This window comes from Echeneis naucrates, chromosome 24 (genome assembly GCF_900963305.1).
Source record: "Echeneis naucrates chromosome 24, fEcheNa1.1, whole genome shotgun sequence".
Taxonomy (NCBI): Eukaryota; Metazoa; Chordata; class Actinopteri; order Carangiformes; family Echeneidae; genus Echeneis; species Echeneis naucrates.
In genome coordinates this window covers 9,928,700-9,950,515 of record NC_042534.1, presented here as the reverse complement: position 1 = coordinate 9,950,515, position 21,816 = coordinate 9,928,700, and the positions used below count along the sequence as shown (strand labels likewise).

Here is a 21,816-nt window from a genome sequence, read left to right as displayed (position 1 = left end):
GCTGCGGGGTGGACTGATGTTTTTGTCCTTTACCCATCGAGCAAGGGCTGAGACTGATGACAGAGCTGCTGAATCTGACCCTGAAAAAGACACTTTGTTTTCTCTGACCTCCACTGGAGAGCCAAAGCAACTCATCTTCATTAGTACAACTGAATTCAAAACTCACACTGTTGTTAAAAATGTTTTCATCCAGGTAGCATGAATGTTTTCTCATCGCCAAGCTACTTGTTACTATGTACCAAAGTGTTGTAGAAACTATGGCTATGCACATTTATCATACAGAAAGGCAGCTAAATGGAGCTGCTTTAAGGGGGAAAAGGGCAGCTTTGCAAAACACTGACTATGAAAGGCCTGTGAGCAAATGTGATACAACGTTTACAAAACACGAGTGAGTGAAACCTATGGCTGACACACAAAATGACCTCTGCGGTCAAAACTTTTTATTTCATTCTGAATCGCCTCACAAGTGCCATCCTCAAAATATCCAAAACTAGTGACGTATGACTCTCGCTTTCCCTCCAGAGGTATTGAACTATCTTCCTCTTCAGCATCAAGAGTCAATTCAAAGCTAAAATTTTTAAAGCTACAAATTGAGAAGATGAAAGATACTCCTGCAATTTCGGAAGCTTGTTGACAATACACTGCTGACATTTAGCAGTCACTGTCTCTGGACAGGAGGGGAAGTAGGAGGGAGGGATCAGTGGAGCCAAACCAGACTAAATATCCTGAGGCAGTTTAGTCCCTAAACTCAGTGAAACACATCAAGTGCCCTTACAATACAAATATTTGGCCTGTAAGAAAATCAACTCTTGGGTGTTGACAGTTAAAAGTGCTTTCTTTCTTTCTTTTTTTTTGCCATTGACCTTTAAGAATTCACCAAAACACAGAGCTTATCACCTGCTATGATACGACTACTGACACACACATTTACCAGTTACCAGCTGCAGAAAACAACATAAAAGGGAAATGCTTTTGATACTTAGATTTTACAAATGAAACATGACCATTTCATCAACCCTGTTGGAAAGTCACAGATTTGGCTACAATTCGCTGCACCGCAACCTTCTATAGCATCATAGCACCGCTTACGTCGATGTACCTGCAACACTGAACCAATAATATAGTAGAGAATCCGATGAAAATAGAAAAAGAGAGGGGGAAAAAAGAAATATATAAAGTAAATAGAGACTTGTTGACAGATCCTGACCTTGCAATAGGTAAGCCTTAATAAAAGGAGCTCTGCAGCTCTTTCAATCCATATATTTCCTCACAGATTGGATGTTAATCTTTAACTGAAATAACAGCTTTTCACAGACAGCGCCACTTAATCCACGTGAGGCAGGTACAGACAAAAGTGCCTTGTTTCAACAGGACGTGTGTATTTGCATGTCAGTTGGTCCACCTGTTGAACCTGAAGCTGAGTGGGGGTGTTTTAATGCCGATTGTTTGCAATAGGAGTGTTTAGTATTGTTTCATAGAGGAAGTGTTTGTACTAGCTGGTATAATGTGTGTTTGCTACATTTCAACACGATCATTAAACGATGATCAATACAACACAGAGATCCCCTGATCTCTGTTTTGTTGGGATATGTACAGTGTAGCTGGGTTTTGTTGTGTACACACCCAGGTTAGCTGCTGTCTGGTCAAACTCATAAAGCCAAGTTTCTGCTGGAGTGGAGCCAACTTCATCTGTCTCAGATGTCTTCTTACTTGTTCATACTTGATACTTGAATTTTGGCATGGCTGACCTTTACGACTGGACAGTTAAATAAACTGAACACGTGTGATAATGTGCAGCATCTGTAAGTCAGAGCAATGTCATTAAAGTTAATGGTAATTCCACATTTTGAGAAAAACAGAGTTAAAGTAGCAACCTCAAAGACTTTGATTTGGCAAGAGCTAGAATAAAGCAGCAACTTCACACAAGCCACAAAACTGTGGTGTGCAACAAGCCAAACTATTCTTGCTCCAATAAAGAAGTCAGGTAATAATCTTTCTTCTCCTATCATCCTGTGATCAGGATTTCATGCTGTAAACAGCTTGAGTCTGCAAACAGCAGGGCACAGTGAAAGGGTTTGTTACCTGACAGAGCAGCTGAAGGCGGGCAGTCTGTTGCCCGCAGCTCTTCATCGAACAGCTTGCTGTGGCTACTCCTTCTTGTTCCATAACCCCTTGAAATATTTCAAACTAATTCACAGTCAGAAAATCATCAAAACGACTTGTCGTGTTTTAAAGATGCGGTTTTGCATTTTTTTCATGAGTTGCCAATAATAATGCTTAAAAGTATGGCAGAATGTTCATCAGTGAACCGCTGGATCGCTCACCATCATCACCAAATATCAACAGATAATGACAGACATTTAGTTAAATTAAAACTTCATGAAAGGACCAAAACCACAGTCAGTCAATCTCTCAACACCTTCCAACTTCCCTTCATTGTCTGTAGCTCTCAGCCCCAAACACGTTGGTTCATATATATATATATATATATATATATATATATTTCTGAAAGACTATGAAATGTGTTTGGATTTGTAAAGAGTATTTACAGATTAAAATAAATATTTACAATGCCTATATTCACAGTAGAGTAATGTCATCCAGTCCAACAGTGGCTCACAGCGGTGTTTCTAATTGTGTCTGTACAACAATGGATTTGTATATCACAGAATATGCTTTAATCAGGCTTTGGCTAAACAGGCAATTTCTGATAATTGGATCAATTCATTGTTGGTTTTGGTCTTTTCATTGGATTTATTCACAAAGAAATTTATTTTACCACATTTAGCCTTCAAGCCTTTATGACATGCAAAGGCTGTTATTTAACTCATAATGGTGATGCCACGACAAGGATGCTACATGGAGGTTTTATGGCTATTGTTACGAAGAATCACTGACCAAGCACAAAGAGCACACTGTTCGCCATGTTTATCAAACTAATACAGGTTTAATCATGGACTGAGGGCACTGATAAGCAGCGGCCACGTAATTCAAATTATAAATGTCTAGCAGCATATAATCAGTTTTAAATGTCGGTATATAGGTAACAGGTCAAACACAGACACACAACATCTGACAACAGTTGCTGACAGGAAGCCCTTTTTACCAGTGGCTTAACAGCATGTAACCCATTTACCACTGCCTCATTTTCATCACGTGTAGTTGGTGCTGTGGAATAAAAGCACCTATCCTAAAGAAAGGCAGAACAGGAACAGAAGACATTCAAGTCAACTGGGACACCAGACCAGTGTCTAGCTTATAGGAGGAGCCTCTCAAAGGCACCGTGCAGACAGGATGCTTTGTCTTGTTCCATCCTACTCAGAACATCTCCTCTGAGACCAATGATTTCTCTGGCAGCGGGCTAGCTGCGTCCAGATGCTCACATGTTCACACGCACACGCACACTAAGGCAAACCACAGCGCGAACACATCCACGCCGCTGCACAAAGAAACAATAGCTAGTCCCCAGTGAATCTGTGTGTGTGTGTTAGAGAAAGGAAGAGCAAGATGTGGTTGTCATGTTTGTTCTACATGAGTAACTATTAAAGCTAACAACTATCTTTGCGCTGTTGAGTTATCACACTCACACACACACACACAGGGCAACACAAGACCTCAGTGTACATACAGTGCGACAGAGGCTGGAGTTTCCCTAGTAACAGTGTTTACTTTCACATTGTGACGGATGCAAAGATGTAGACCCTCATAAATATACATGCACACAGCATGTGGAGGATACACGCGCACAAACTGAGTCGCCTCAGCTCACGCCAACAACCCTGACACAGCTTTGGCAGTTAGGTCTCACACTTTCACCCACTCATATATCCGTGCACGGTATACAGAGCTGAAACAGGAATGCACATATACAATATCATGTCAGATGGTAGACGCCTCCAGCTAACAATGTGATGTGCATTATCTGCCTGGAGCTCTCTCACACATTCACACACCCACACACACACTTTCTGAAGCTTATTAGTCCCAGACCACAAACGCGCGTACTAACTAACACCAGCTGCCCCACTACCCTGATTTTTCTACCTCAGAGGGGTTGGCGCACACAGGCACATGGTCACACACCTGAGACAATTTCAATTTAACATTGAGCCTGTGGAAAATGCACTGAGCCGACAGAACAATCATTAGAAGGTAAAACAGAGGAAGGACAAGCAATAAACCAGCAGTAAATGGATAATTATTTCAATTTATCAGGTATACATTCTGGTTCGCATTGTTTGAATTCCTGAAATGTGTCTACATTTGGAACATCAGTTTGAACACTCCTACAAATATTTTGGTTCCTGTCTATGCATTTTATAATTGTAGGTTTATGCAGTTTTTGCAAGAGAAAGAAATGTTGCGATTTGGGCTTTGGTTAAACAATCATGAAGAACTGCTGGCCAACAGAGACTAAAGAGAATTAGAGGAAACAAGAACAGAAATGTGTCAATATATTCACACAAAAGCCAAAAGAATTAAATATTTGGGTCAATAGCTGGGGAAAATCTTCTCAAAGCACGTTTACAAGATCGAGAACCTTATTAGTCTGTATTTTGGCGTGGGAAATGTGTGAGTTGAGACTGCAACATCAGACAGACACAAAACGGACAGGAGACCCTGTTGCTGATTGAATTTGTCAGTGGAAACATCACCTACATCACACAAAATCAGTCCCAGCAGAAACAAACACACGCATGAAAATTCCCAGCATGCATGCTGATATACCTGCATGCTCTGTGCCTCTCTCTGTCGATCCTTTTCTCCCAACAGCATCTTTGTTATTCATGGCCATGTGAGTACTTAAAAGGTAAGAGAATGACAAGTTAGCATTTCCCTCCCACAACATACACACTGGCCATTTACTTAAGACTACAACCAAAAAAATCAATCGCAGAAAGAGAAAGCTGGCAGCCTCAACAAAGGCACACGTTACAGCAGAAACATTTGCATCTGTCTGCTCTTTGGTCTTTTTAGATTAAATGAAGCAGTAGTCAGGAGACAACTGATGGGAGACAGATGTCTTTATGCCAGTGAAGTGACTGATCCCACCTCTGCTGATACTACTATGGATCACAAGCCTGAGAAAACCGGGGCACTGTCTGACTCCCATTACAGAGGAGGAGACATCTAAAGTCATGCCTGACTGACAACACACTCGCCGTAATAACCATGTGGGCCATATGCCACTTCACGATAAGCATAATATGGAAGGTGTGTTGTTCACATTGAAGCTATAGCATATGAAAAGAAGCCAGCGTAACTTGAGCGGTGCTACTGTGAAAGCCGAAAAACATAATCCAGAGAGAGAGCAACATACCTATGAAGGTGCAGCCCCTCATACCCACACAGGGAAATATGGCTTGTGGCTAAATGCTGTATGTTCCCATCGACTCTATACAGCTGCCAGTATACTGTAGCTCCCAGATGACATATGGATTTTTCATAAAGCCTTTATGGGTTTGATGCAGATGACCATTTTACTGCCTTCAAATACTGTAGAGACATATGAAGCCTATTTGGCTCCAGGCAGGTCAGGAGGCACCAGAACATCAATAATTCATACATCATGGTGCATGTGTGTGTCTGTGAGAGAGAAAGAAAGAAAATTGTACGCCATTGTATATGAGTGACCAAACACCTGCTAGACCAAGGTATATTTTCATATATCAACCTCCATTTATTTGAACCAAAAAAGAGATCAAGGTTAATTCCACTAAACTTAAATACAAAAATAAGGGACTCAAATTGAAATCAATATATGAACACAATTTACATATACATCCAGTGCTGTGGATCAGGATGACAGCATTGTGAAAATGACAATACTCTTGATATGGCAAAAGAGGGGGGAGCTCGAAAAAGCCAAAAATGCTTTGTTTAGGCAGCTGCGTAGCCATCTGGGACTGTCAGAGGTCTATGAACTAGTGGCTTGGATCTGTGATATGGTCAGTCCCGGTCTTAAAGCTAACAGTAAAAAAATAGAAGGGAGACTTTGCGAGAGTCACCCCAGATCCTATCTTTCATCTTACCCCCCCCCCCCCACCACCACCACCAAGCACCCACCCAGCCAGCCCATCTCTCCCGGTCTCACCGTCAGGTCTGCCGCAGCGGGCGCCCTATGCAGAGAAGGGGCCAAATCCATTTCCCCGAGAAATGAAAGAGAAAAACCAAACCGAGCCGTGTGCGCTATGTGCGGGGTTGTACAGGTGATTTCACTTTTCGGGCGATGGTTTCAGCAGAAATCATTTGTTCCACTCAACACGAATTCCAAATCTGAAGGGGCGTTGTCTGTTTTTTGTGTTGTTTATTTTTTTTTTCGTCCCCCCCCCCCCCCAATGGCTGCGCTCTTTTCAGTTATCAACACTGCAATTAAATGGAGGTCTCCTCACTCGGAGCGCCTGTGGTCCAGACGCAGCTCGGGGTCCATCCCTGACGATCAGGCAGTCCAAAAGCCAACCAACAGGTCCTTGCACGTGTACGTGTGTGCGTGTGTGTTTGTGTGTGTGTGTGAGTGCGAGTTCGCTGGGCGTCAGTGCGCGTTGGCGAGAAGAGGCAGCTGAGGGGGGAGGTGGGGATGGGGGGAGGAGGAGGAGGGGGGTGGTGGTGGAGGAGGAGAGGATATCAAACGGAATCCCCGATCACTCCTTGCCCCCGTTAACCAAAGACAGCTCTTTGAGAATTCCACTGGCGTCCACTCGCCTCCTCTCCCGGATCATGTCCTCCAGGCTGCGAAAGACCAGCGTGTGCACCCCGCTGCCGGACAGATGCACTTTGAGGAAATACTGCTGCTCCGCCGAGTGCGCCTCTCCCCCGGCTTTGAACTCCCGTTTCCCAAAACGACACCAGGCTGCGAAACTTTCCGAGTTGGTCCAGCATATCTCCTCGCTGCTCAGGCCTAGGTGTCCCGCCGCGTTCTGCATCACCAGGTCGGGCGGGAGCGGCCGGTACCGGTACCGGTTGTTGACTATCCTCCCGTGGCGGCCGTTGCAGATCTCAAGCAGGCTGTCCTTGCGGATCTCGCCCTTGTGCAGATGGATGACCCGGTCGTCCTGCTCGTAGATCGCCCAGTGGGGGGCTTGCGCGGTGGCCACCAGCTCCAGCAGGTCCCCCGGTTTGCACATAGTCAGCAAAGTTTTGGCCGAGTACACGTTCAGGTCCTCGTTCTCCCGCAGCTTGGAGAAGATGCATTCCTGGGAGCAGAACGCCGAGTACTCCACCTCGCTGACGGCGAAGGGTCCCTCCTCGGCCGGGCTGTGGTCCTTGGTGAAACCGCAGTCAGACGGAGTGCGGTCGTCCACCTCCTCCTCTTCGTCAGAGAAGAAGTAAGCGACGCCGACCCGAAGCTCGTCTTTCTCCAGCCCGGACGGATCCCCCGTGGGCAGCTCGCTGTAGTTGAGGTGGGTGATCCGATCCAGTTGATTTCCCATCAATGACCTGGCAAGGCAGAGGCATGGACTGCGGTGTCTGAGGGGGACAGGGAGGGGGACAGGGAGGGGGGGGGGGGGGGACATAGAGAGACTGGTGTCAATACAGTAAAACGCAGCGACAAGCAATATTCACTTTCACCAGGCGCCACACACTGTGCACAAACGATTGGCTGCTCCTACATCCCCTGTCCGGCTGATGAGACGTTATGCTCAAAAGGCACTCAACACTTCTCAGCAGCCGCACAAACAAGAGAGGAGATCTGTGTTATCGAGCCCAAAGAGTACACTAACACAATCAATGATCCTCTGCCCCCTGCTCTCCTCACACCCGTTAGTCAATCATCAAGTCCAGTGGAATGTGAAAGGACTCCGCTGTTCCCATGCAGGAAAAAAAACAAACAAACACAATAACAAGGAGCCAGAAAAGGTCGGAGATAGTCAGAGAGGCAGCTGCAACATAAAAACGAGTGAGACAAGAGAAAGGCACCGTAAATAAAAGCTGCTTTGGTGTCTTTACGCACGGCGCAAAAACGAACAAGGGAACTGGAGGAAAAAAGGAGGATACCTGCGCGCTCCCCGGGCGAATGGCTAAATATCCTTATGGTCCATTAGAGCAGAGGGCTGCACGGTCCCCTGCTCTCCTTCTCTGTCTTCTCCTTCCGTCTTTCTTCTCACGCTTCTCTCTCTCTCTTCCTCTCACACACTCGTCACACCGCCTCACCGGTGGAGCTCCGGCTGTCGTGCCCGCTTATACTTCACTCCTGCCGGCCGCCAGCTCCGTTTAAATACCGAGGAGAGCTCCGCCTCGGCCGGCGCGCTCCGCCTACCCGGGGCTTCACTGGTGCACGGTCACGAGATCCATTAAGGCCCAGCCAACGGCGAACGACGGAGGACGGGCCAGTCAGTCGGACGATCCAATCGGGTGCGAGCAGGGCGTCCAGCGGCGATAGGCGGCTGTTACCGTGGCATGGTTTTTGTTGTCAGAGAGCTGTGGAATTCTCTACATGATCAGCAAGAGTCCTTATAGGCAAGTTCAAGGCAACATTCACCGGCGATAAAAGGCCGCATATCTCAAGAGGAACATCCCTGCTTTTTTTTTTTTTTTTTTTGCGCTCCCGATGCGCCATAAACATCTCCACTATATCCAAAAACGCGTACGTATCGGTGGCACACTGTTGCTGCAGGACATGACAAATGTGTTTCCTATCCGCCCCATGCAAGAGCAGGGTCTGTCCTTCAGTTCAAATGTCTCAAACTGGTAAATCATTTCCACAAACTTGTGTGTATGTGTGTGTGTGTGTGTGTGTGTGTGTGTGTGCCCCTCCCATCAGATACTGAAGGGAGGGGCTGTAGGCAAGTGTGTTTGTGTATGTGTGTATGGTGTGTGTGCAAAGTAGGAAAAAAAAAAAAGAAGGAAGTCTAGTGGGAGATTAATACAAACTCCATCATCTTTTTACTCTGCACTGATGTTGTGTCCCGCAACAAAATATGACTGAAATGAAATGCATATTGAATTTGAGCCTGCGACTCACTTTTTGCATGCATAATATATTGTATCTTGCATACAGTGCTCTCTAGATAAATGTGAGTACACTTTTGTCACCCACACTTAGCAACCATGTCTCCTCATCATCGCCGCCTAGAGCAGACAGTCATCTCGCTGTTTATATCAGAGCCCCCCTGGGTGGAGCGAGTGTTTTGTCTCTCTATACCTGCACATCGCAAATCTGTTCATATTTTCTTTTTCTTTCTTTCTCTCTTTTTTTTTTCCCAGGCACAATCCAGAGAGCTCCTGAGTGCACTCCTCTCCCTTTTCTCTCCCAGATGAATGGCGATAGCAGCTCCAGTTGCTGACATAAACGGGTCCCTGGTGACTTTCCACACTAGGTGAGATATGATTGTGCATACCTCCATCTCCACCAGCCTCCAGCAGCAACACACCCCCCTCACCCCGCTCAAACAGTCATCCATACACCCAGGTCCTTCTATGTTGTCAGAGAGCAGTGGTGTACGCTGAAACCTGAAACGGATCTCCTTTTCATTTATGTACGGTCTTTAGTTCACTATGACATAGCTCCTACCTTTGTGTGAGCCTGTGTACTTAAAGCCAGACAGCGAGGGGGGAAACACATGTATATATGTATGAGTTGTAGTGGTAGTTCTACACACATACAGACACACACATTAGGTGTCATGGGACTGTCAGCAGTGGGTTTGGCTGCAGCTCGACAAGGCATGTGGTCCCACCACCTCTAATCTACAATGAGCAGAAATGAGTTTCCTGGACACACACATATGCTGTACTTCCAATTCTTTTCTCTCCCTGTCTCTTTCTCTGTCCTCTCTCTCTCCTCTCCACACACACCTAATCATACATGCAGCTGGTGTAATAATAAGGAAGGGTGCAGACAGTACTGGAATAACTACTGAGACAGGGTGATATTTCACAACCTCAATAATTGGATATGTCTCTATTCCCTAATTACTAACTAAATCATATACGCTGCAGCACCATACCATGAAGATAAAACAGACACATACACATCCAGCTGTGTGCACAAATGTATTCATTCAACATTAGTGTGGATGTCTGCCTCATGCTGACACTCTCACAAGTACACCTCACCAAAATTCTATAATGTGTTTTGCCCCTGCAGCCACGCTCGGTCGCTGACCACAGTTTCGGGTACAGAGCACACATGCAGAAATAAAAAGGTGTGTCTTTAAATCAAGTTCTGAACCCCTGAGGCACATCGGTTTGTGTGTATATGTAAACCTAAACTTTTTGGCACATAAATAAACAGTGAGGAGAGATTTTCTGCAGTGTGCATGTGCCTCCTTTTTCTTTTGTGCATTAAAGCTGATGTCAGCATGCAGAAAAATTTCTTGGCAATATTTTTAAAGACCTGCATTGCCTGCATTCTGCATATCACTCAGCGTGTCAGTGTTGGTTTAGCATTCTATCATCTGAATCACCAATTCAGACCAAAGTCTTCCTTTTCTTCCTTGTACATAAAAAAAGGCAGAAAATACAACGTAAGCCTTTTTGCGACTCTCTATTGATCCCTGTGGGAGAAATAATCTTTTTGCTCGTGCCTTCTCGGAAAGGTCAGAGAGCAGGGTCAACTGCAGAGCAGTGTCAGGCAGAAATTGAGCATTAGTATCAACTGTGCTCCGCTGAAGTCTGACTCAATGGCCTCTCGTAAGATGTACAAGATGCAGTGACTGATACTCGCTGAGCTTGAGTCTGAAGGTGCAGTTCACAGGGTGGTGGAGCAATGAGGTGGTGCTCCTTCAGTCATAACAACTCAAATCTCCTGCAGTGTATTCAATCTGTTCAGAGGCAATGCCCACTAAGTCGTCAATAAGTTGTGACAGAGTCTGCGGAAGATGCCCCACAAAAGTTTCTCCCAAAAGAAAACCGAGTCAAGATTTTTCTGGAAACAAATATATGCACCTCAAATTAAATTAGCGTGGTGTTCATTTGTTTTACATTAAATAAAGAGTCACAGAGAGAAGGCAGCAGGAAAGCCTAGCCCTCTGCCTATAAAGGCTGCAGCTGCATCAACAATTATTCCACATTTACCTCCTGTGTTTGTTTGCATGTGTGTGTGTGTGTGTGTGTGTGTGTGTCATGGTACATAATGACACTTATGTAAATGCTGGATGACAATTATTCACAGCAGTGCCTCGTGTGTATGGCTGAAATGAATGTTGTAATTTATTTCCCCCCACAGATATGCATTTCATAAATAAGCCGGCCAAGTGTTTTGATTGCCAAGTATTTTGCTTGTGTTAGAATGAGGGGGAAAAAAAATACTATTTCTATTTAGTGGATGTTAATCAGTATATTCATACATTTGTATAAGAAAGTATCTGTTACATAAAAAAAAAATCCTAAACGATATTTGAGGGAGAAGAAAGTAGAAAAAAACCAAAAACAATGAGACCCTCCAGCATGTCTTTTGTTTATGACTGTGAGATTGTAGGTGCTTAGGTGCTGCAGATGGTGGCCATCGACATAATCATCATATCTACAATCACAGTCATCATTTTCCCCCCGGGGTGTTATTTCTTGAACAGAGCATAGCCTTTGTGTGAAAGGACAGCCGTGGCGCTCGCTGTCTATAATCAAGGAAGAAACTCTTCAGTTGAACTTCTCTGGTGACATTAATGAATGAAAATGATTTCTTTGGTCGTAGAAGTAATTTGTGTAACCACTACAGTTTCGCTATCAACAACAACCCCCACCCGCTCCGCTCTCTCTCTTTAGGACAGGAACAGTTTGGTCTAAGCACACTGTCCAGGGTTATGCTATGCTGTTCTGCTCTGTCTATATATCATGTTATATTGTTATATATTCAGTATTTTTATGTCATGTTATGTCATGTAAATAGGAGAGGTTAATTAAGAGGTTTAAAGGAGATAATGCCGCTGCTGGAAACGATGAAGGGGAGTTTTATTTTTTGATTTGGAACATTAATAATAATAAAGTCCTGCTTTTAGTTGCTCTTTTAGACGAGCATGGCTTAAACAGAGATGCGCAGTAAAGTCTGGTACTGGCTGAAAGACCCCTGTTTGCATCCAGGCAGTCACAAGTGGCATTGAGCTTTCTCAAAACATTGAGCGATTCAAGAGGGGAAGAAATTGGAATAGTTTGGTCACGAAATGTTCCTTTTGCCAGTATGAAGGACTGAATTGGCAGAAGTATTTTAGGGATCGCACCGTTTCCAAAACTTGCTCTTCATTCTTCTCTAAATACAGCTGGTTCTCCTATTGTGGTATATTGTCCATCAGAATGATCACTGAATATGACCTTTTTTTTTTTTAACCTGAACTGAGTTTACGCATTTATTTAAGTTACAGTCAGTGTTTTAATATCTTTGATATTTTTTACATTTAGATTTTTTTTCTCTTGCAGTATTTAGTTTTGTGTATCGACCATGACCATTTATTTTTTTTTTAGATTATTTTTATCCTTTTATTATTACATTTATATTTATGTTATAACATGATATTATTTCACTCAATCCCCCTCTTTGGTACTTCTATCTTGTGTGTGTGTGTGTGTGTGAATGTTTTGCCAGATTTCGCACGTGTGCGTCTCGTGTGTTTTGTTCCAACTCCATCTGTCTCCCACAGAAAAGCAGGTTTTCCGTCAGGTCTTATCAGCTCCCCTCAGACTGCGGACTGTGACTCATTCAGTAGGCCATCGTCTGACACATCAGAAGCCCATCATCGTGGCTCTGAATGTTAACGTCTGCATATTCAACTCCTCCCCATCTCCAGCTTAACGCTGCTACACTCTCTCCTGCAAAGACTTACTCTGTTCACAGACCTGTCTGTGCAATAAAAGGCCGACATGTCAAATTCTCTTGACGTAGAAGAGGATTAGTTTGATCTTATGTATTTAACTAATCGGCGTAGTGGCATAAATCAGGTAAGACTCCACTCACCAAACATGGTATTATCTGCTGAGTGTCACTTTTTTTTAATCTCCCTTTTTCTTTGCTCTGCCTTTTAAATGCATTTGATGCAGGTAAGGAGAAATTACATACTTTTTGCAAAACAATTTCACAGTATTACAATAAACTGTGAATATAGAAAATAGCTTATCAACTATTTAATGATAATAAAAACTCAAAAACTGCCATTACCAGCCCTCACAAAACATTTCATTTGCTTTTGTTGTGCTGTAAACATTTAAACAGGCAGAATTGGTCACAATAGTCACAACAGGCTGAATTGTAATATAAGAAAACAATATTAATAAACTAGGTTAAAAAAAAAAGCACTTGAAAAAGCAGTAAAGAAACAAATTCGAAGGACACTGTGTTGATATTGTTTGTGGTCAACACCCAAGGATTCAATTTATGGTGTCGACATCTGCGTACAGTTTGGTGCTCACAGATGTGTAGGATTGTTTGGCCTTGGTGAAGGTATGTGCTCTATTGAGTACCATCATTATATTTGTTCATTATTCCCTTCCGCTTTTCTCCTTTATCTCTCTGGTTGGTGTAGCCCATTGGTATGCAGGGTGATGTTGGCCGGTATTTGCAAGGAAAGGATAAAGCGGTAATCAGTGCCAATGAAGCAGCTCATGTCCCAGAGCGCAAATGTGCCAACATCAGCAACAACACTAGACTGTGTGTGTGTGTGTGGGGCATGCTGCTTTGTGTGTATGTGACTGAGAGAGAGGGAGGAGGCAGCATCAAAGAGGTCAGACAGAGGTCATTTTCTTGGACAAAATGTTATGCGGTTGCTTTTTTTTTTTTTTTTTTCCTTCTTGTGCACAGTGTCGTCTGTTTAATATGATCACAGCCCCCCCCCCCCAAAAAAAAAAAAAAGCCACTGTTCATGGTCCTGTCTCAGTTTTGACCTCACTCAAAGGTTTGGGAGGAAGAGCTGTTCCCTCCAGAGACACGAGTTCTACTCACGATACCCAAAATTTTGCTTGTGTAACTTCGGACATTCTAAACTAATATGCAGGCAGCTGATGCAACTGTTGTGAAATTCATGCTATGTTGACTGGAAAATATGGCACAAGATGAATTTTTGTTTTTGCTACAGGAGGAGAGGAGAGGAGAGGCAAGGATGTCAACAAACAGCACAAATATGCAAATAGTTCTGCCAGCTAATAGACAAACACGAGTCTACTATCAAAATGTTACAATGACAAACATCATTTCTACCCAGGATGTTGTCCTGATCCATACTCCAGATAAGGAGCGAGTGCCATAGTGCCAACGAGCACAGCAACACAACCACAAAATGCCTCAGTTCATCAGCTAGCTGCATGGTGGATGACTGACACGGCAGCTTCCGGCTGGCGGCTCCCTCGGGTCAGTGCTTTCAAGTAAACATCACCCACATGAATAAAGGTGAAAATAATTAGCACCTGGAGATCAGTGGCCTTAACTGTGATTATCCTCCAACACTTTCAACATAAGCACATTCCCCATCCAGCATGTTGCCACACATTAACTGAATCTTCGTTCATTTGTCTGTCAGTGACGTTGTTTGAGTTAAATTGGTGACAGAATATCTGAGTGAAAGCTGTTTAACCGAGACGATTGTCCCAGATAGTGGATGACGGACAAACGGCCCGTGTGATGGTCAAATCCAATGTATATTTTCTCTATTTATATGTATCCCTTTCCACCCTCCTTGTTATTCCTACCTTGTCCATTATAGTGGCGGAATCATGTAATGCCTGTGGACACAAGTGGAATTTTAATAACTTAAAGACTGAATGTACTTAAAATACTGTATATGGCTCTTTAAGGCATTGAACAAGGAAAAGAAAAAAATCATTTTAACGTGTTGTGTGACCAGATTTATTACCTTAGTAAATGCTTTCCTAATGAGTTTGTGGTTCATTTTTTTTCATTATGGCCTCATTTAGATGAAAACTGATGATAAACAGCGCATGTACATGTATAGAGGTCAAATCCACCCTCACCCCTTCTCTGCACCATATTTTCCTCCAATTATGAACAACTTGCAGCTTCAAATGGCGATTTGCAAAACCAGTGATGTCACAATGGACTACAAATTAGTTGTAATATACTTCACTACCACAAGGAAGACCACCGAGTTACGACTATTCATTTATGCAGTAAATCTAGTATAAGGTACAGTCACGGATGAGTAAGGCGATATTATTTTTTTTGGCAATTTTTTATTTTCTTTTGAGATTTGCTTGGTGCTCAAGTGAAGCTTGATGCTTGCCATTGTTAAAGTCAAAAGCTAAAATACGGCACTCCTTAGCGTGGCCTAATCGTAACATTAGCATTTATACAAAAACCCTCTGAACAATTACAGTGATCATGCAAAGTCCACCAAAACCTTTAGGCATTCAAATGAGTTTTAACATGTGAGTGGATCAATATGGTCAAATGTTTTTCAGGTTTTTCTGAGTTTAACAAAGAAAAGGGTGAAATTAAATTGGGTTGTTACTGTCAAAAGAGGAATGACACTCATTTTGTGATGGCACACTTTAGTTGAGTGATGTACTGGATGCATGAACAAGCTGTGTTCTCACCTCGATGTGGTTGTTTGTTATTGACGTGCTGTGAATTTGACTGTTAGAACAGACGCAGCGGGGATGTCAGCTATTATTAAGTGTCTCAGTATCTCATGTATTTGCATTGTTTGTATTTCCCACCTCTCAGAGCCACACAGCATACAGCTTATGTTTCACAGAATAGGTGTGCAGTTTATGGTAAATTCGCGGATTTATAAAGAAATGTGCACATGGACAGTTGTTATTACAAAGCATACAAAACCATTTATGAATTTACGTGCCAGTCAATTTGACATACAGTGGAACACTGTACTGTAAATAAATTGTTTCACAGGTGGGTTGGCGTGTGAATAATTGAGTTCACCTTCAATTGGCATTATGAATAGTTCATTGTTCTTTCGATCTCACCCTAAAAAAACTGGGGGGATGTTGCTTTTCATTACCACAGTTTTCCTTGGATCGCCTCACCATAGTACACAAAAGTGTTATCTTCTCCCGAGCTAATTTAATTTAAGGTGCTGTGTATTTACTTGTGCCTATTCTGCACCCGCTGCACAAGGACATCAAGTTCCCCTTGGGGGAAGCTTTCGTGGCAGCTGCACTGAAAACTGTTCTCATCAGGAAATGCAGAGTGCACAGCCTTTTCAGAGCAGTAAAGGCGGCGATGATAAGATTGGTCATGACTGAAGCCAGCCGCCACAACACTTGCAGATAACATTTTCCCCAAAATTCAACCCCTTACAAGCTGTGCCGTGGTTGTGTGTCTCCCCGAATGGAACTAGTGAGTCAGCTGCTGCAGCTTAAATCTAAAAAAATAATGCCTAATTCATTGAATTCTCATTTCTGTTACAGGTCGTGTAAGTGGTTCCAGAGAAAGAGTGTTGAACTGTACAGCAAAACAAATACACTTCTCCCTTCAGTGAGCTTTGGCCCCAAATGAATGGAATTGCCGAAGCAACAACACAATGGAGGAATCCAGAGCATCTTGTGCGGTATGGAAGTGAACACTCTCACAGTAAACAAGAAACCGTGCTAAAAAACATAAACAAACAACATGCACAGAAACACTGCGTTAAAAATAGAGTGAAATCTGTTTTTGAGACCATTTTTTTTTTTTTTACAAAACTACAGTTACAGAGCAGAACACTACAGGTCTGAAGCTGAGCTAACATGATCCCGTTCAATATTCCACATGGTCTGGTGGCGACAGGAGTATGGCGCTTTCCCCTTCGCTTGGTATCATTAATGTATTGGTATGTGCCACTGCTCCATTCCTCTTATCTGCCCTCTTCTTTTATTCTCTGCCTTGTCCCACTCATCAGCATGAATACTCCTTGTTCCTGATTGGCTCCAATACTGCGGAGTTATTCGGCCTGTGTCAGTTTGTTCATTTCTCGTTGACCGAGCTGGTGATGTGTAGGGAACCTAGATTATTATATTTTCGAAATGCACATGGCATTAGCTGTGAGGAGATGTGCTGTAGGCAAAAGTGTATTGCATCAGAAACAGTCGCTCCACCTTAATTGCTTTTCTTCCACATTCAGCCATCTGAGATGTTTTGCAATAGCAGGGCTGACCTTGAGTGCCTCGACTCTAAAAGGTGTGTGGTGAGGTTTCTTTCAGAGTATGCCTGTGTAGTTGTGTATCTTTCCCTTCCTCCTTCCTCCTGACTGTGACTGCATGAGTGTGTGTGTCTGTGTGTGGATTTAACATGTGACTGCCTAGTGTGTGGCCTGGTTCCTGGCCACACAGGCCAACATAATCTGCTATCAAACAGCCTTGCAGACCTTTGCCTGTTACAATAGCTGTGTGGCCCTGATTAGTGTGTGTGTGTGTGTGTGTATGAAAGGAGAAGTGAAAGATGATAAGGTGTGATGTACGGGGTTCAAATCGAGGGCAAGGTGGAACTTTCTTGTTATGGATCACAGAGCCGACAGACTGCGCGCACACATACATGCACACAGATGCTCATAACGCAGGCGCATACAGACAAATTAAAGGTGACTGTGTATTGGGTTTCACCTATATTTCACGGTGAGACGGTTGTCCCACAACAAGAAGGTTGGGGGTTTGGTTCAGGGCCTTTCTGTTTGCATGTTCTCCTTGTGCCTGCGTGAGTTTCCCCCAGGTACTCCCGTTTCCTCCACCACCCAAAGACATCACGCTTGGGTTAAACTGGTGACTCTAAATTGCTCGTAGGTCTGAGTTAGAGTGGTTTTTCATCACTCTCTGTCTCTATTTCACAGCCCTTCTCTGGACTGGTGTCCTGTCCTGTCCCGCCCTCGCCCAGTGTGAGCTGGGATTGGCTCCAGCAGCCCCCGGGACTTGGAAATGGATACGTGTTAGATGATGAATGAATGAATGAAAGAAAAGTTGTAGTGGCTAAGATGCAAGGTGTTCCCTGGAACCTCCTACTGGCTCAGTAACATGTCTGGAGGTACACAACAATAAAAGCCCTTTTTTCACAGTTACAGAAGCAATAAATCCAGCAGCCAATGCTGTGTTGCGTCATTCATACACAGCTGTTCCACTTATGTTCACATATGCAAATTCCTGCATCCAAGCTTGTAGGCCTGCTTCATTCCAAATTTGGCCCCTGTGAATCTGGGGGCTAGCAGCTCCTGGGATAGTGGAATAGCGGCATTTATTGTCATTGCAAACAGAAAACTGTTTACTTAAAAATCTTGGGGTCCATCTACAGAGGGAAATAAAAAGGATTATTGCATCGGAAACCCATTAAAATATCTTTTGCATTAGCTGAATGGCATCAGCTGCTTCATTCATGGTTCATTACCAGTGGCCCATTCATTAGCTGCGTCTCTACAAGCTGACAATTAACGACTGGACATATTCATAAAGGTGTAGAGCACGGCCAGTAAATCTCCCTCTCCCTCTCTAATACCTAACACCATTAGGGCCTAGAAAGTATGAGAGCCAAGTTCATCTGTTACTCCCTCTTGGCATTTTTGGTGTCAAGACATCATTTCATTCGAGAAACAGATCCTGACAAAGTAATTAGACCCGCCAAAGACAGGACTATGAAAGTATCAGAGGGTCTATTGAAAAGACACATTTCTGAGTATTATTGACCGCCGCCTCATAATACCATTTTTAGAACAGGTTATACTCTAACAAAAGGAGTGAGTGGCCTAAAAGAAGAAGCCAATCATAGCCTATATGCCTCTTTCTTTCTTCACAGGGGTATGCATCATTTATCTTCATTTCATACTTCACATACTCTGATTGCGCCATTTCCTTTAAAATACTTGATGTGCTACTTTAAATGGATTAGTCTTTACCCAGTAATGGGCTCACATGAACACTGATACTTATTCTTCATGTCTTTGCTTGTGAAAGGTAAGCATCTCTCTCTCTTTCCCTGTAAGATTTGAAAGACAAACGACCCTCTTGCTATGAATAGTCAGTTTCTTGGCAATTCTTGATCTCCAACTGTGTTCTTTTTCCACTTAGTCGAGTTTTTGTGGAAAAGAAACCTTGACTGCTTGGTAGCCAACAAATTCTGGTTAACCATCTGCAATAAACCGGTACACTCATGCCTCTCATCTTCAAGTGGATGTGGAGAAAAGCAAAGTGGCTAGACGTCAACATCTTTGTGAATGAGCGGGAAGACTCTCCTGTGATGTAAAGACAGGGGCAACTCTGGTCTGGCTCTCTGAGGCCCTTTGATGCTGCTGAGGGGGTTTGGATTGCCGCTGGTGTCTGTGTGGAAGTGGGGGCTAGTGTTAGCTCTTGCTTGGCTCAGGAACAAACTCTATTCACTTAAGCTCTCCCTCAGATAATGACTCTGTTCACATCCTCTTTGCTTTGTCTTTGCTCCTTTCTTCTCTCGCTCAGACACAGAATCACAGAACAAACAAGTAGCAACTGAGACCACAGCAATCCCTGAAGAGAGCACTCTCCTCCGTTAATCTCTGGAGGCTCTGATCCTTCACATGCTAATAAACCTGCACAACAGCACCAACTCCCATGTTTATTCATTGATAATATGGCATTGAGCGATTCCAAATATCACCCCTTGAACACACCACAGAACAGCATACGAAATTGTTAATTATTATTATATATTATAGTATAATATGTTTAAGTAATAATGGCATTATAATTACCGCATTATTTTTGTTTAGTGGATTAATGTTATTTCTCAACTGCATCATTGCTCTTCACCATTTGTCCTGTCTCTGGTGTACGCTCTAATTACAGAGACAGAGAGAGAATAGGGGAGTGGGAAAAGTTGCCTGTGAAAAATTAATTAAACAAAAATAAAAAATGTAAACTTTCTCTGATTTGAGAGTTTGTTCAGTCTGTGTTGCACACAGCAACCAATGCAATTAGTGCAGCTGCTCTTTTGTGTTTTACAGTGTTTTTCCTAATTAGAAAGTCAGAAGAGGAACTGGACAGAGAGCCAGACAGAAGGAGAATAATGTTCCGTAACTTTTTTTTCCCCCCTAAAAAAAAAACAACAACAACAACAAAAAAGGGACCTAAATTGAACTTAGCTGTCTTCTCCTGTCTAGTCAATGCTTTGCTATGGATAGTCCAGCCAAAAATCAAAAATATTGAAAAAGATATTGAAAGTATCAAATTGTCAGATATGTTTGCACGAGGGGAAGCATGGAAAAGGAGGAAATCCATTTGTATTTGTACTAGAACCTCTTGTGTGCAGCCTATGAAATGTTGAGTCATTCAATGCCTGATACAATACAGAAACAATAATATGAGAATGGAGTCAGAGTGTTGGCCGAAGTTTAAGAATTATTCATCAGCTTTCCGTCGTCCATTTTCTTTGCATCAGTTACACCTTCAGTCTGCAATGCAAGGGACATTACCGGGGTAAGGTCACGCACAATGCTCTCAACACACCAGATTTGATGTGTGATGAAAGTGCATCAATTTGTGACTGAAGCTAGATAAGAAAACAAAAACTAAAGATAGTGTGAAAGAGCAGGAACCGCAGGGGGCGCAGACCGTGGTGCTAACACACAAAGACCTTCACTCTGAGCTTGAAGGAGGCAACATTAATATTTTAAAAAGAAATATATTATACCACATATCTTTTGTGGATTTTCTACAAATTCAATCCAAATTTCCACAGCAACAGCAACAAAAAAAATCCCTGGCAGTGCTCGTCCTATGATTGTCTTTTAAAAAGCATTGTCTTCATTATTTGCATTCAGAGCAGCAACAGATGTTTTTTCCCTTCTGTTGTGTTCTATGTGTGTCTGTGGTGTACTGACACCTTTGGCCATTATTATAGAGACTACAGTTCTTCAGTCCAAAAAAGACAAGGTTTTGGTTTTCTACAAACAAAGTAAAAAAAAAACAACAAACAAACAAACAAACAAACAAAAAAAAAAAACAGAGTAAAAGTCCAGATATGAACTTAAAGAAAATATGGTTTTCAGAGTAAACAGCGGTCTGGACATTTAGAACACATCAGAGATTGTTCATTTAAGGCCCATGCTGCCTCTGACAAAGAGTGAAGCAGGCGGAGGAATGTAGGGCAGGAATACCACCCTCTTAGTAGAGCTGGGGGGTAAAAACGGCTGCTCAGTCAGATGGAGGTCACACGTGGAGCGCCTGAATGGATATATATATTTTTTTTAATTTCAGACACGCATAGTGTAGCAGAGTCCCGCTCCCCTCTGTCCCCTGGGCTGCATGTTGCCTGTTGAAATGCTGATGTCTGAAGGCAGACACACACACACACACACACACACAGCAGCACAGCTCAGAGCCACCTTTGATTTCCCATGTCGTCCTCCTTTAGCTTAATAGCTATCTGTGCATGTGAGCATGTGTAATAGTGGTATTGCCTCCCAGGTGAAGCCTTTTGTGTTTTCCTCTTCTCTGCCTCGTGCCCTTGACCAGTGCCCACCTCGGATCTTGATAAAACAAATCCTTTACTCTCCTCTTTCACCTTTGCCTCCCATTTGCTCCCCTCATCCCACCTCTGAGTGCAGCCCACTCCACCTCTTTATTGACCTCTCCTCACTAACTCAACTCTCTACCCCCTTCACCCTTTCTCACTTTTTCATATATTTTCATTTCCTCTCCTCCTGCCCCCCCGCCCCCGCTTTATTCTTGCCTGTGAATGTTTTCTCTCAGCTCGCTGACAATTCTAGTCAATAATCTCAGGATATACCATGTGCTTTGAATCTAAAAAAGTTAGCTATTTTCCACAGCTTCCTTGAGTCTGGCTCCTGCAGCATCTTTCTCTTCCCACCAGTTTCTTATGTCCATTCCATACCCCCCCCCCCACCCTCCCCTCCCATTTCTACTTTCTCTGAATATGCCTCTAAAAAGTTTGCTGGCAATGTCAATTCTTTTCACGCACCCTAC

The 21,816-nt window shown here is 43.2% G+C and overlaps 1 protein-coding gene and 1 long non-coding RNA gene across 2 annotated transcripts in view; one reads left to right on the top strand and one right to left on the bottom strand.

The window, feature by feature from the left end:
- LOC115037730 (uncharacterized) overlaps positions 1-19,923 on the top strand; it is a 42,877-nt gene extending 22,954 nt beyond the window's left edge. The window contains exons 4-6 of the long non-coding RNA XR_003840472.1: positions 9,205-9,317; positions 16,309-16,448; positions 17,703-19,923. This is a non-coding gene — a long non-coding RNA (uncharacterized LOC115037730). The remainder of the gene's footprint in view (positions 1-9,204; positions 9,318-16,308; positions 16,449-17,702) is intronic.
- On the bottom strand, positions 6,311-8,165 carry lratd1 (LRAT domain containing 1). The gene is made up of 2 exons (XM_029496435.1): positions 7,996-8,165; positions 6,311-7,467 (listed from the first exon to the last, which is right to left on the bottom strand). The coding sequence occupies exon 2, from the start codon at positions 7,428-7,430 to the stop codon at positions 6,642-6,644; it is 789 nt and encodes a 262-aa protein (XP_029352295.1). The 5' UTR covers positions 7,431-7,467; positions 7,996-8,165; the 3' UTR covers positions 6,311-6,641.
- Positions 19,924-21,816: the final 1,893 nt, after the last annotated feature.

What these genes read in the sequence shown, in the direction of transcription:
- lratd1 (XM_029496435.1), bottom strand. Translation starts at nt 7,430, where the DNA reads ATGGGAAATCAACTGGATCGGATCACCCACCTCAACTACAGCGAGCTG.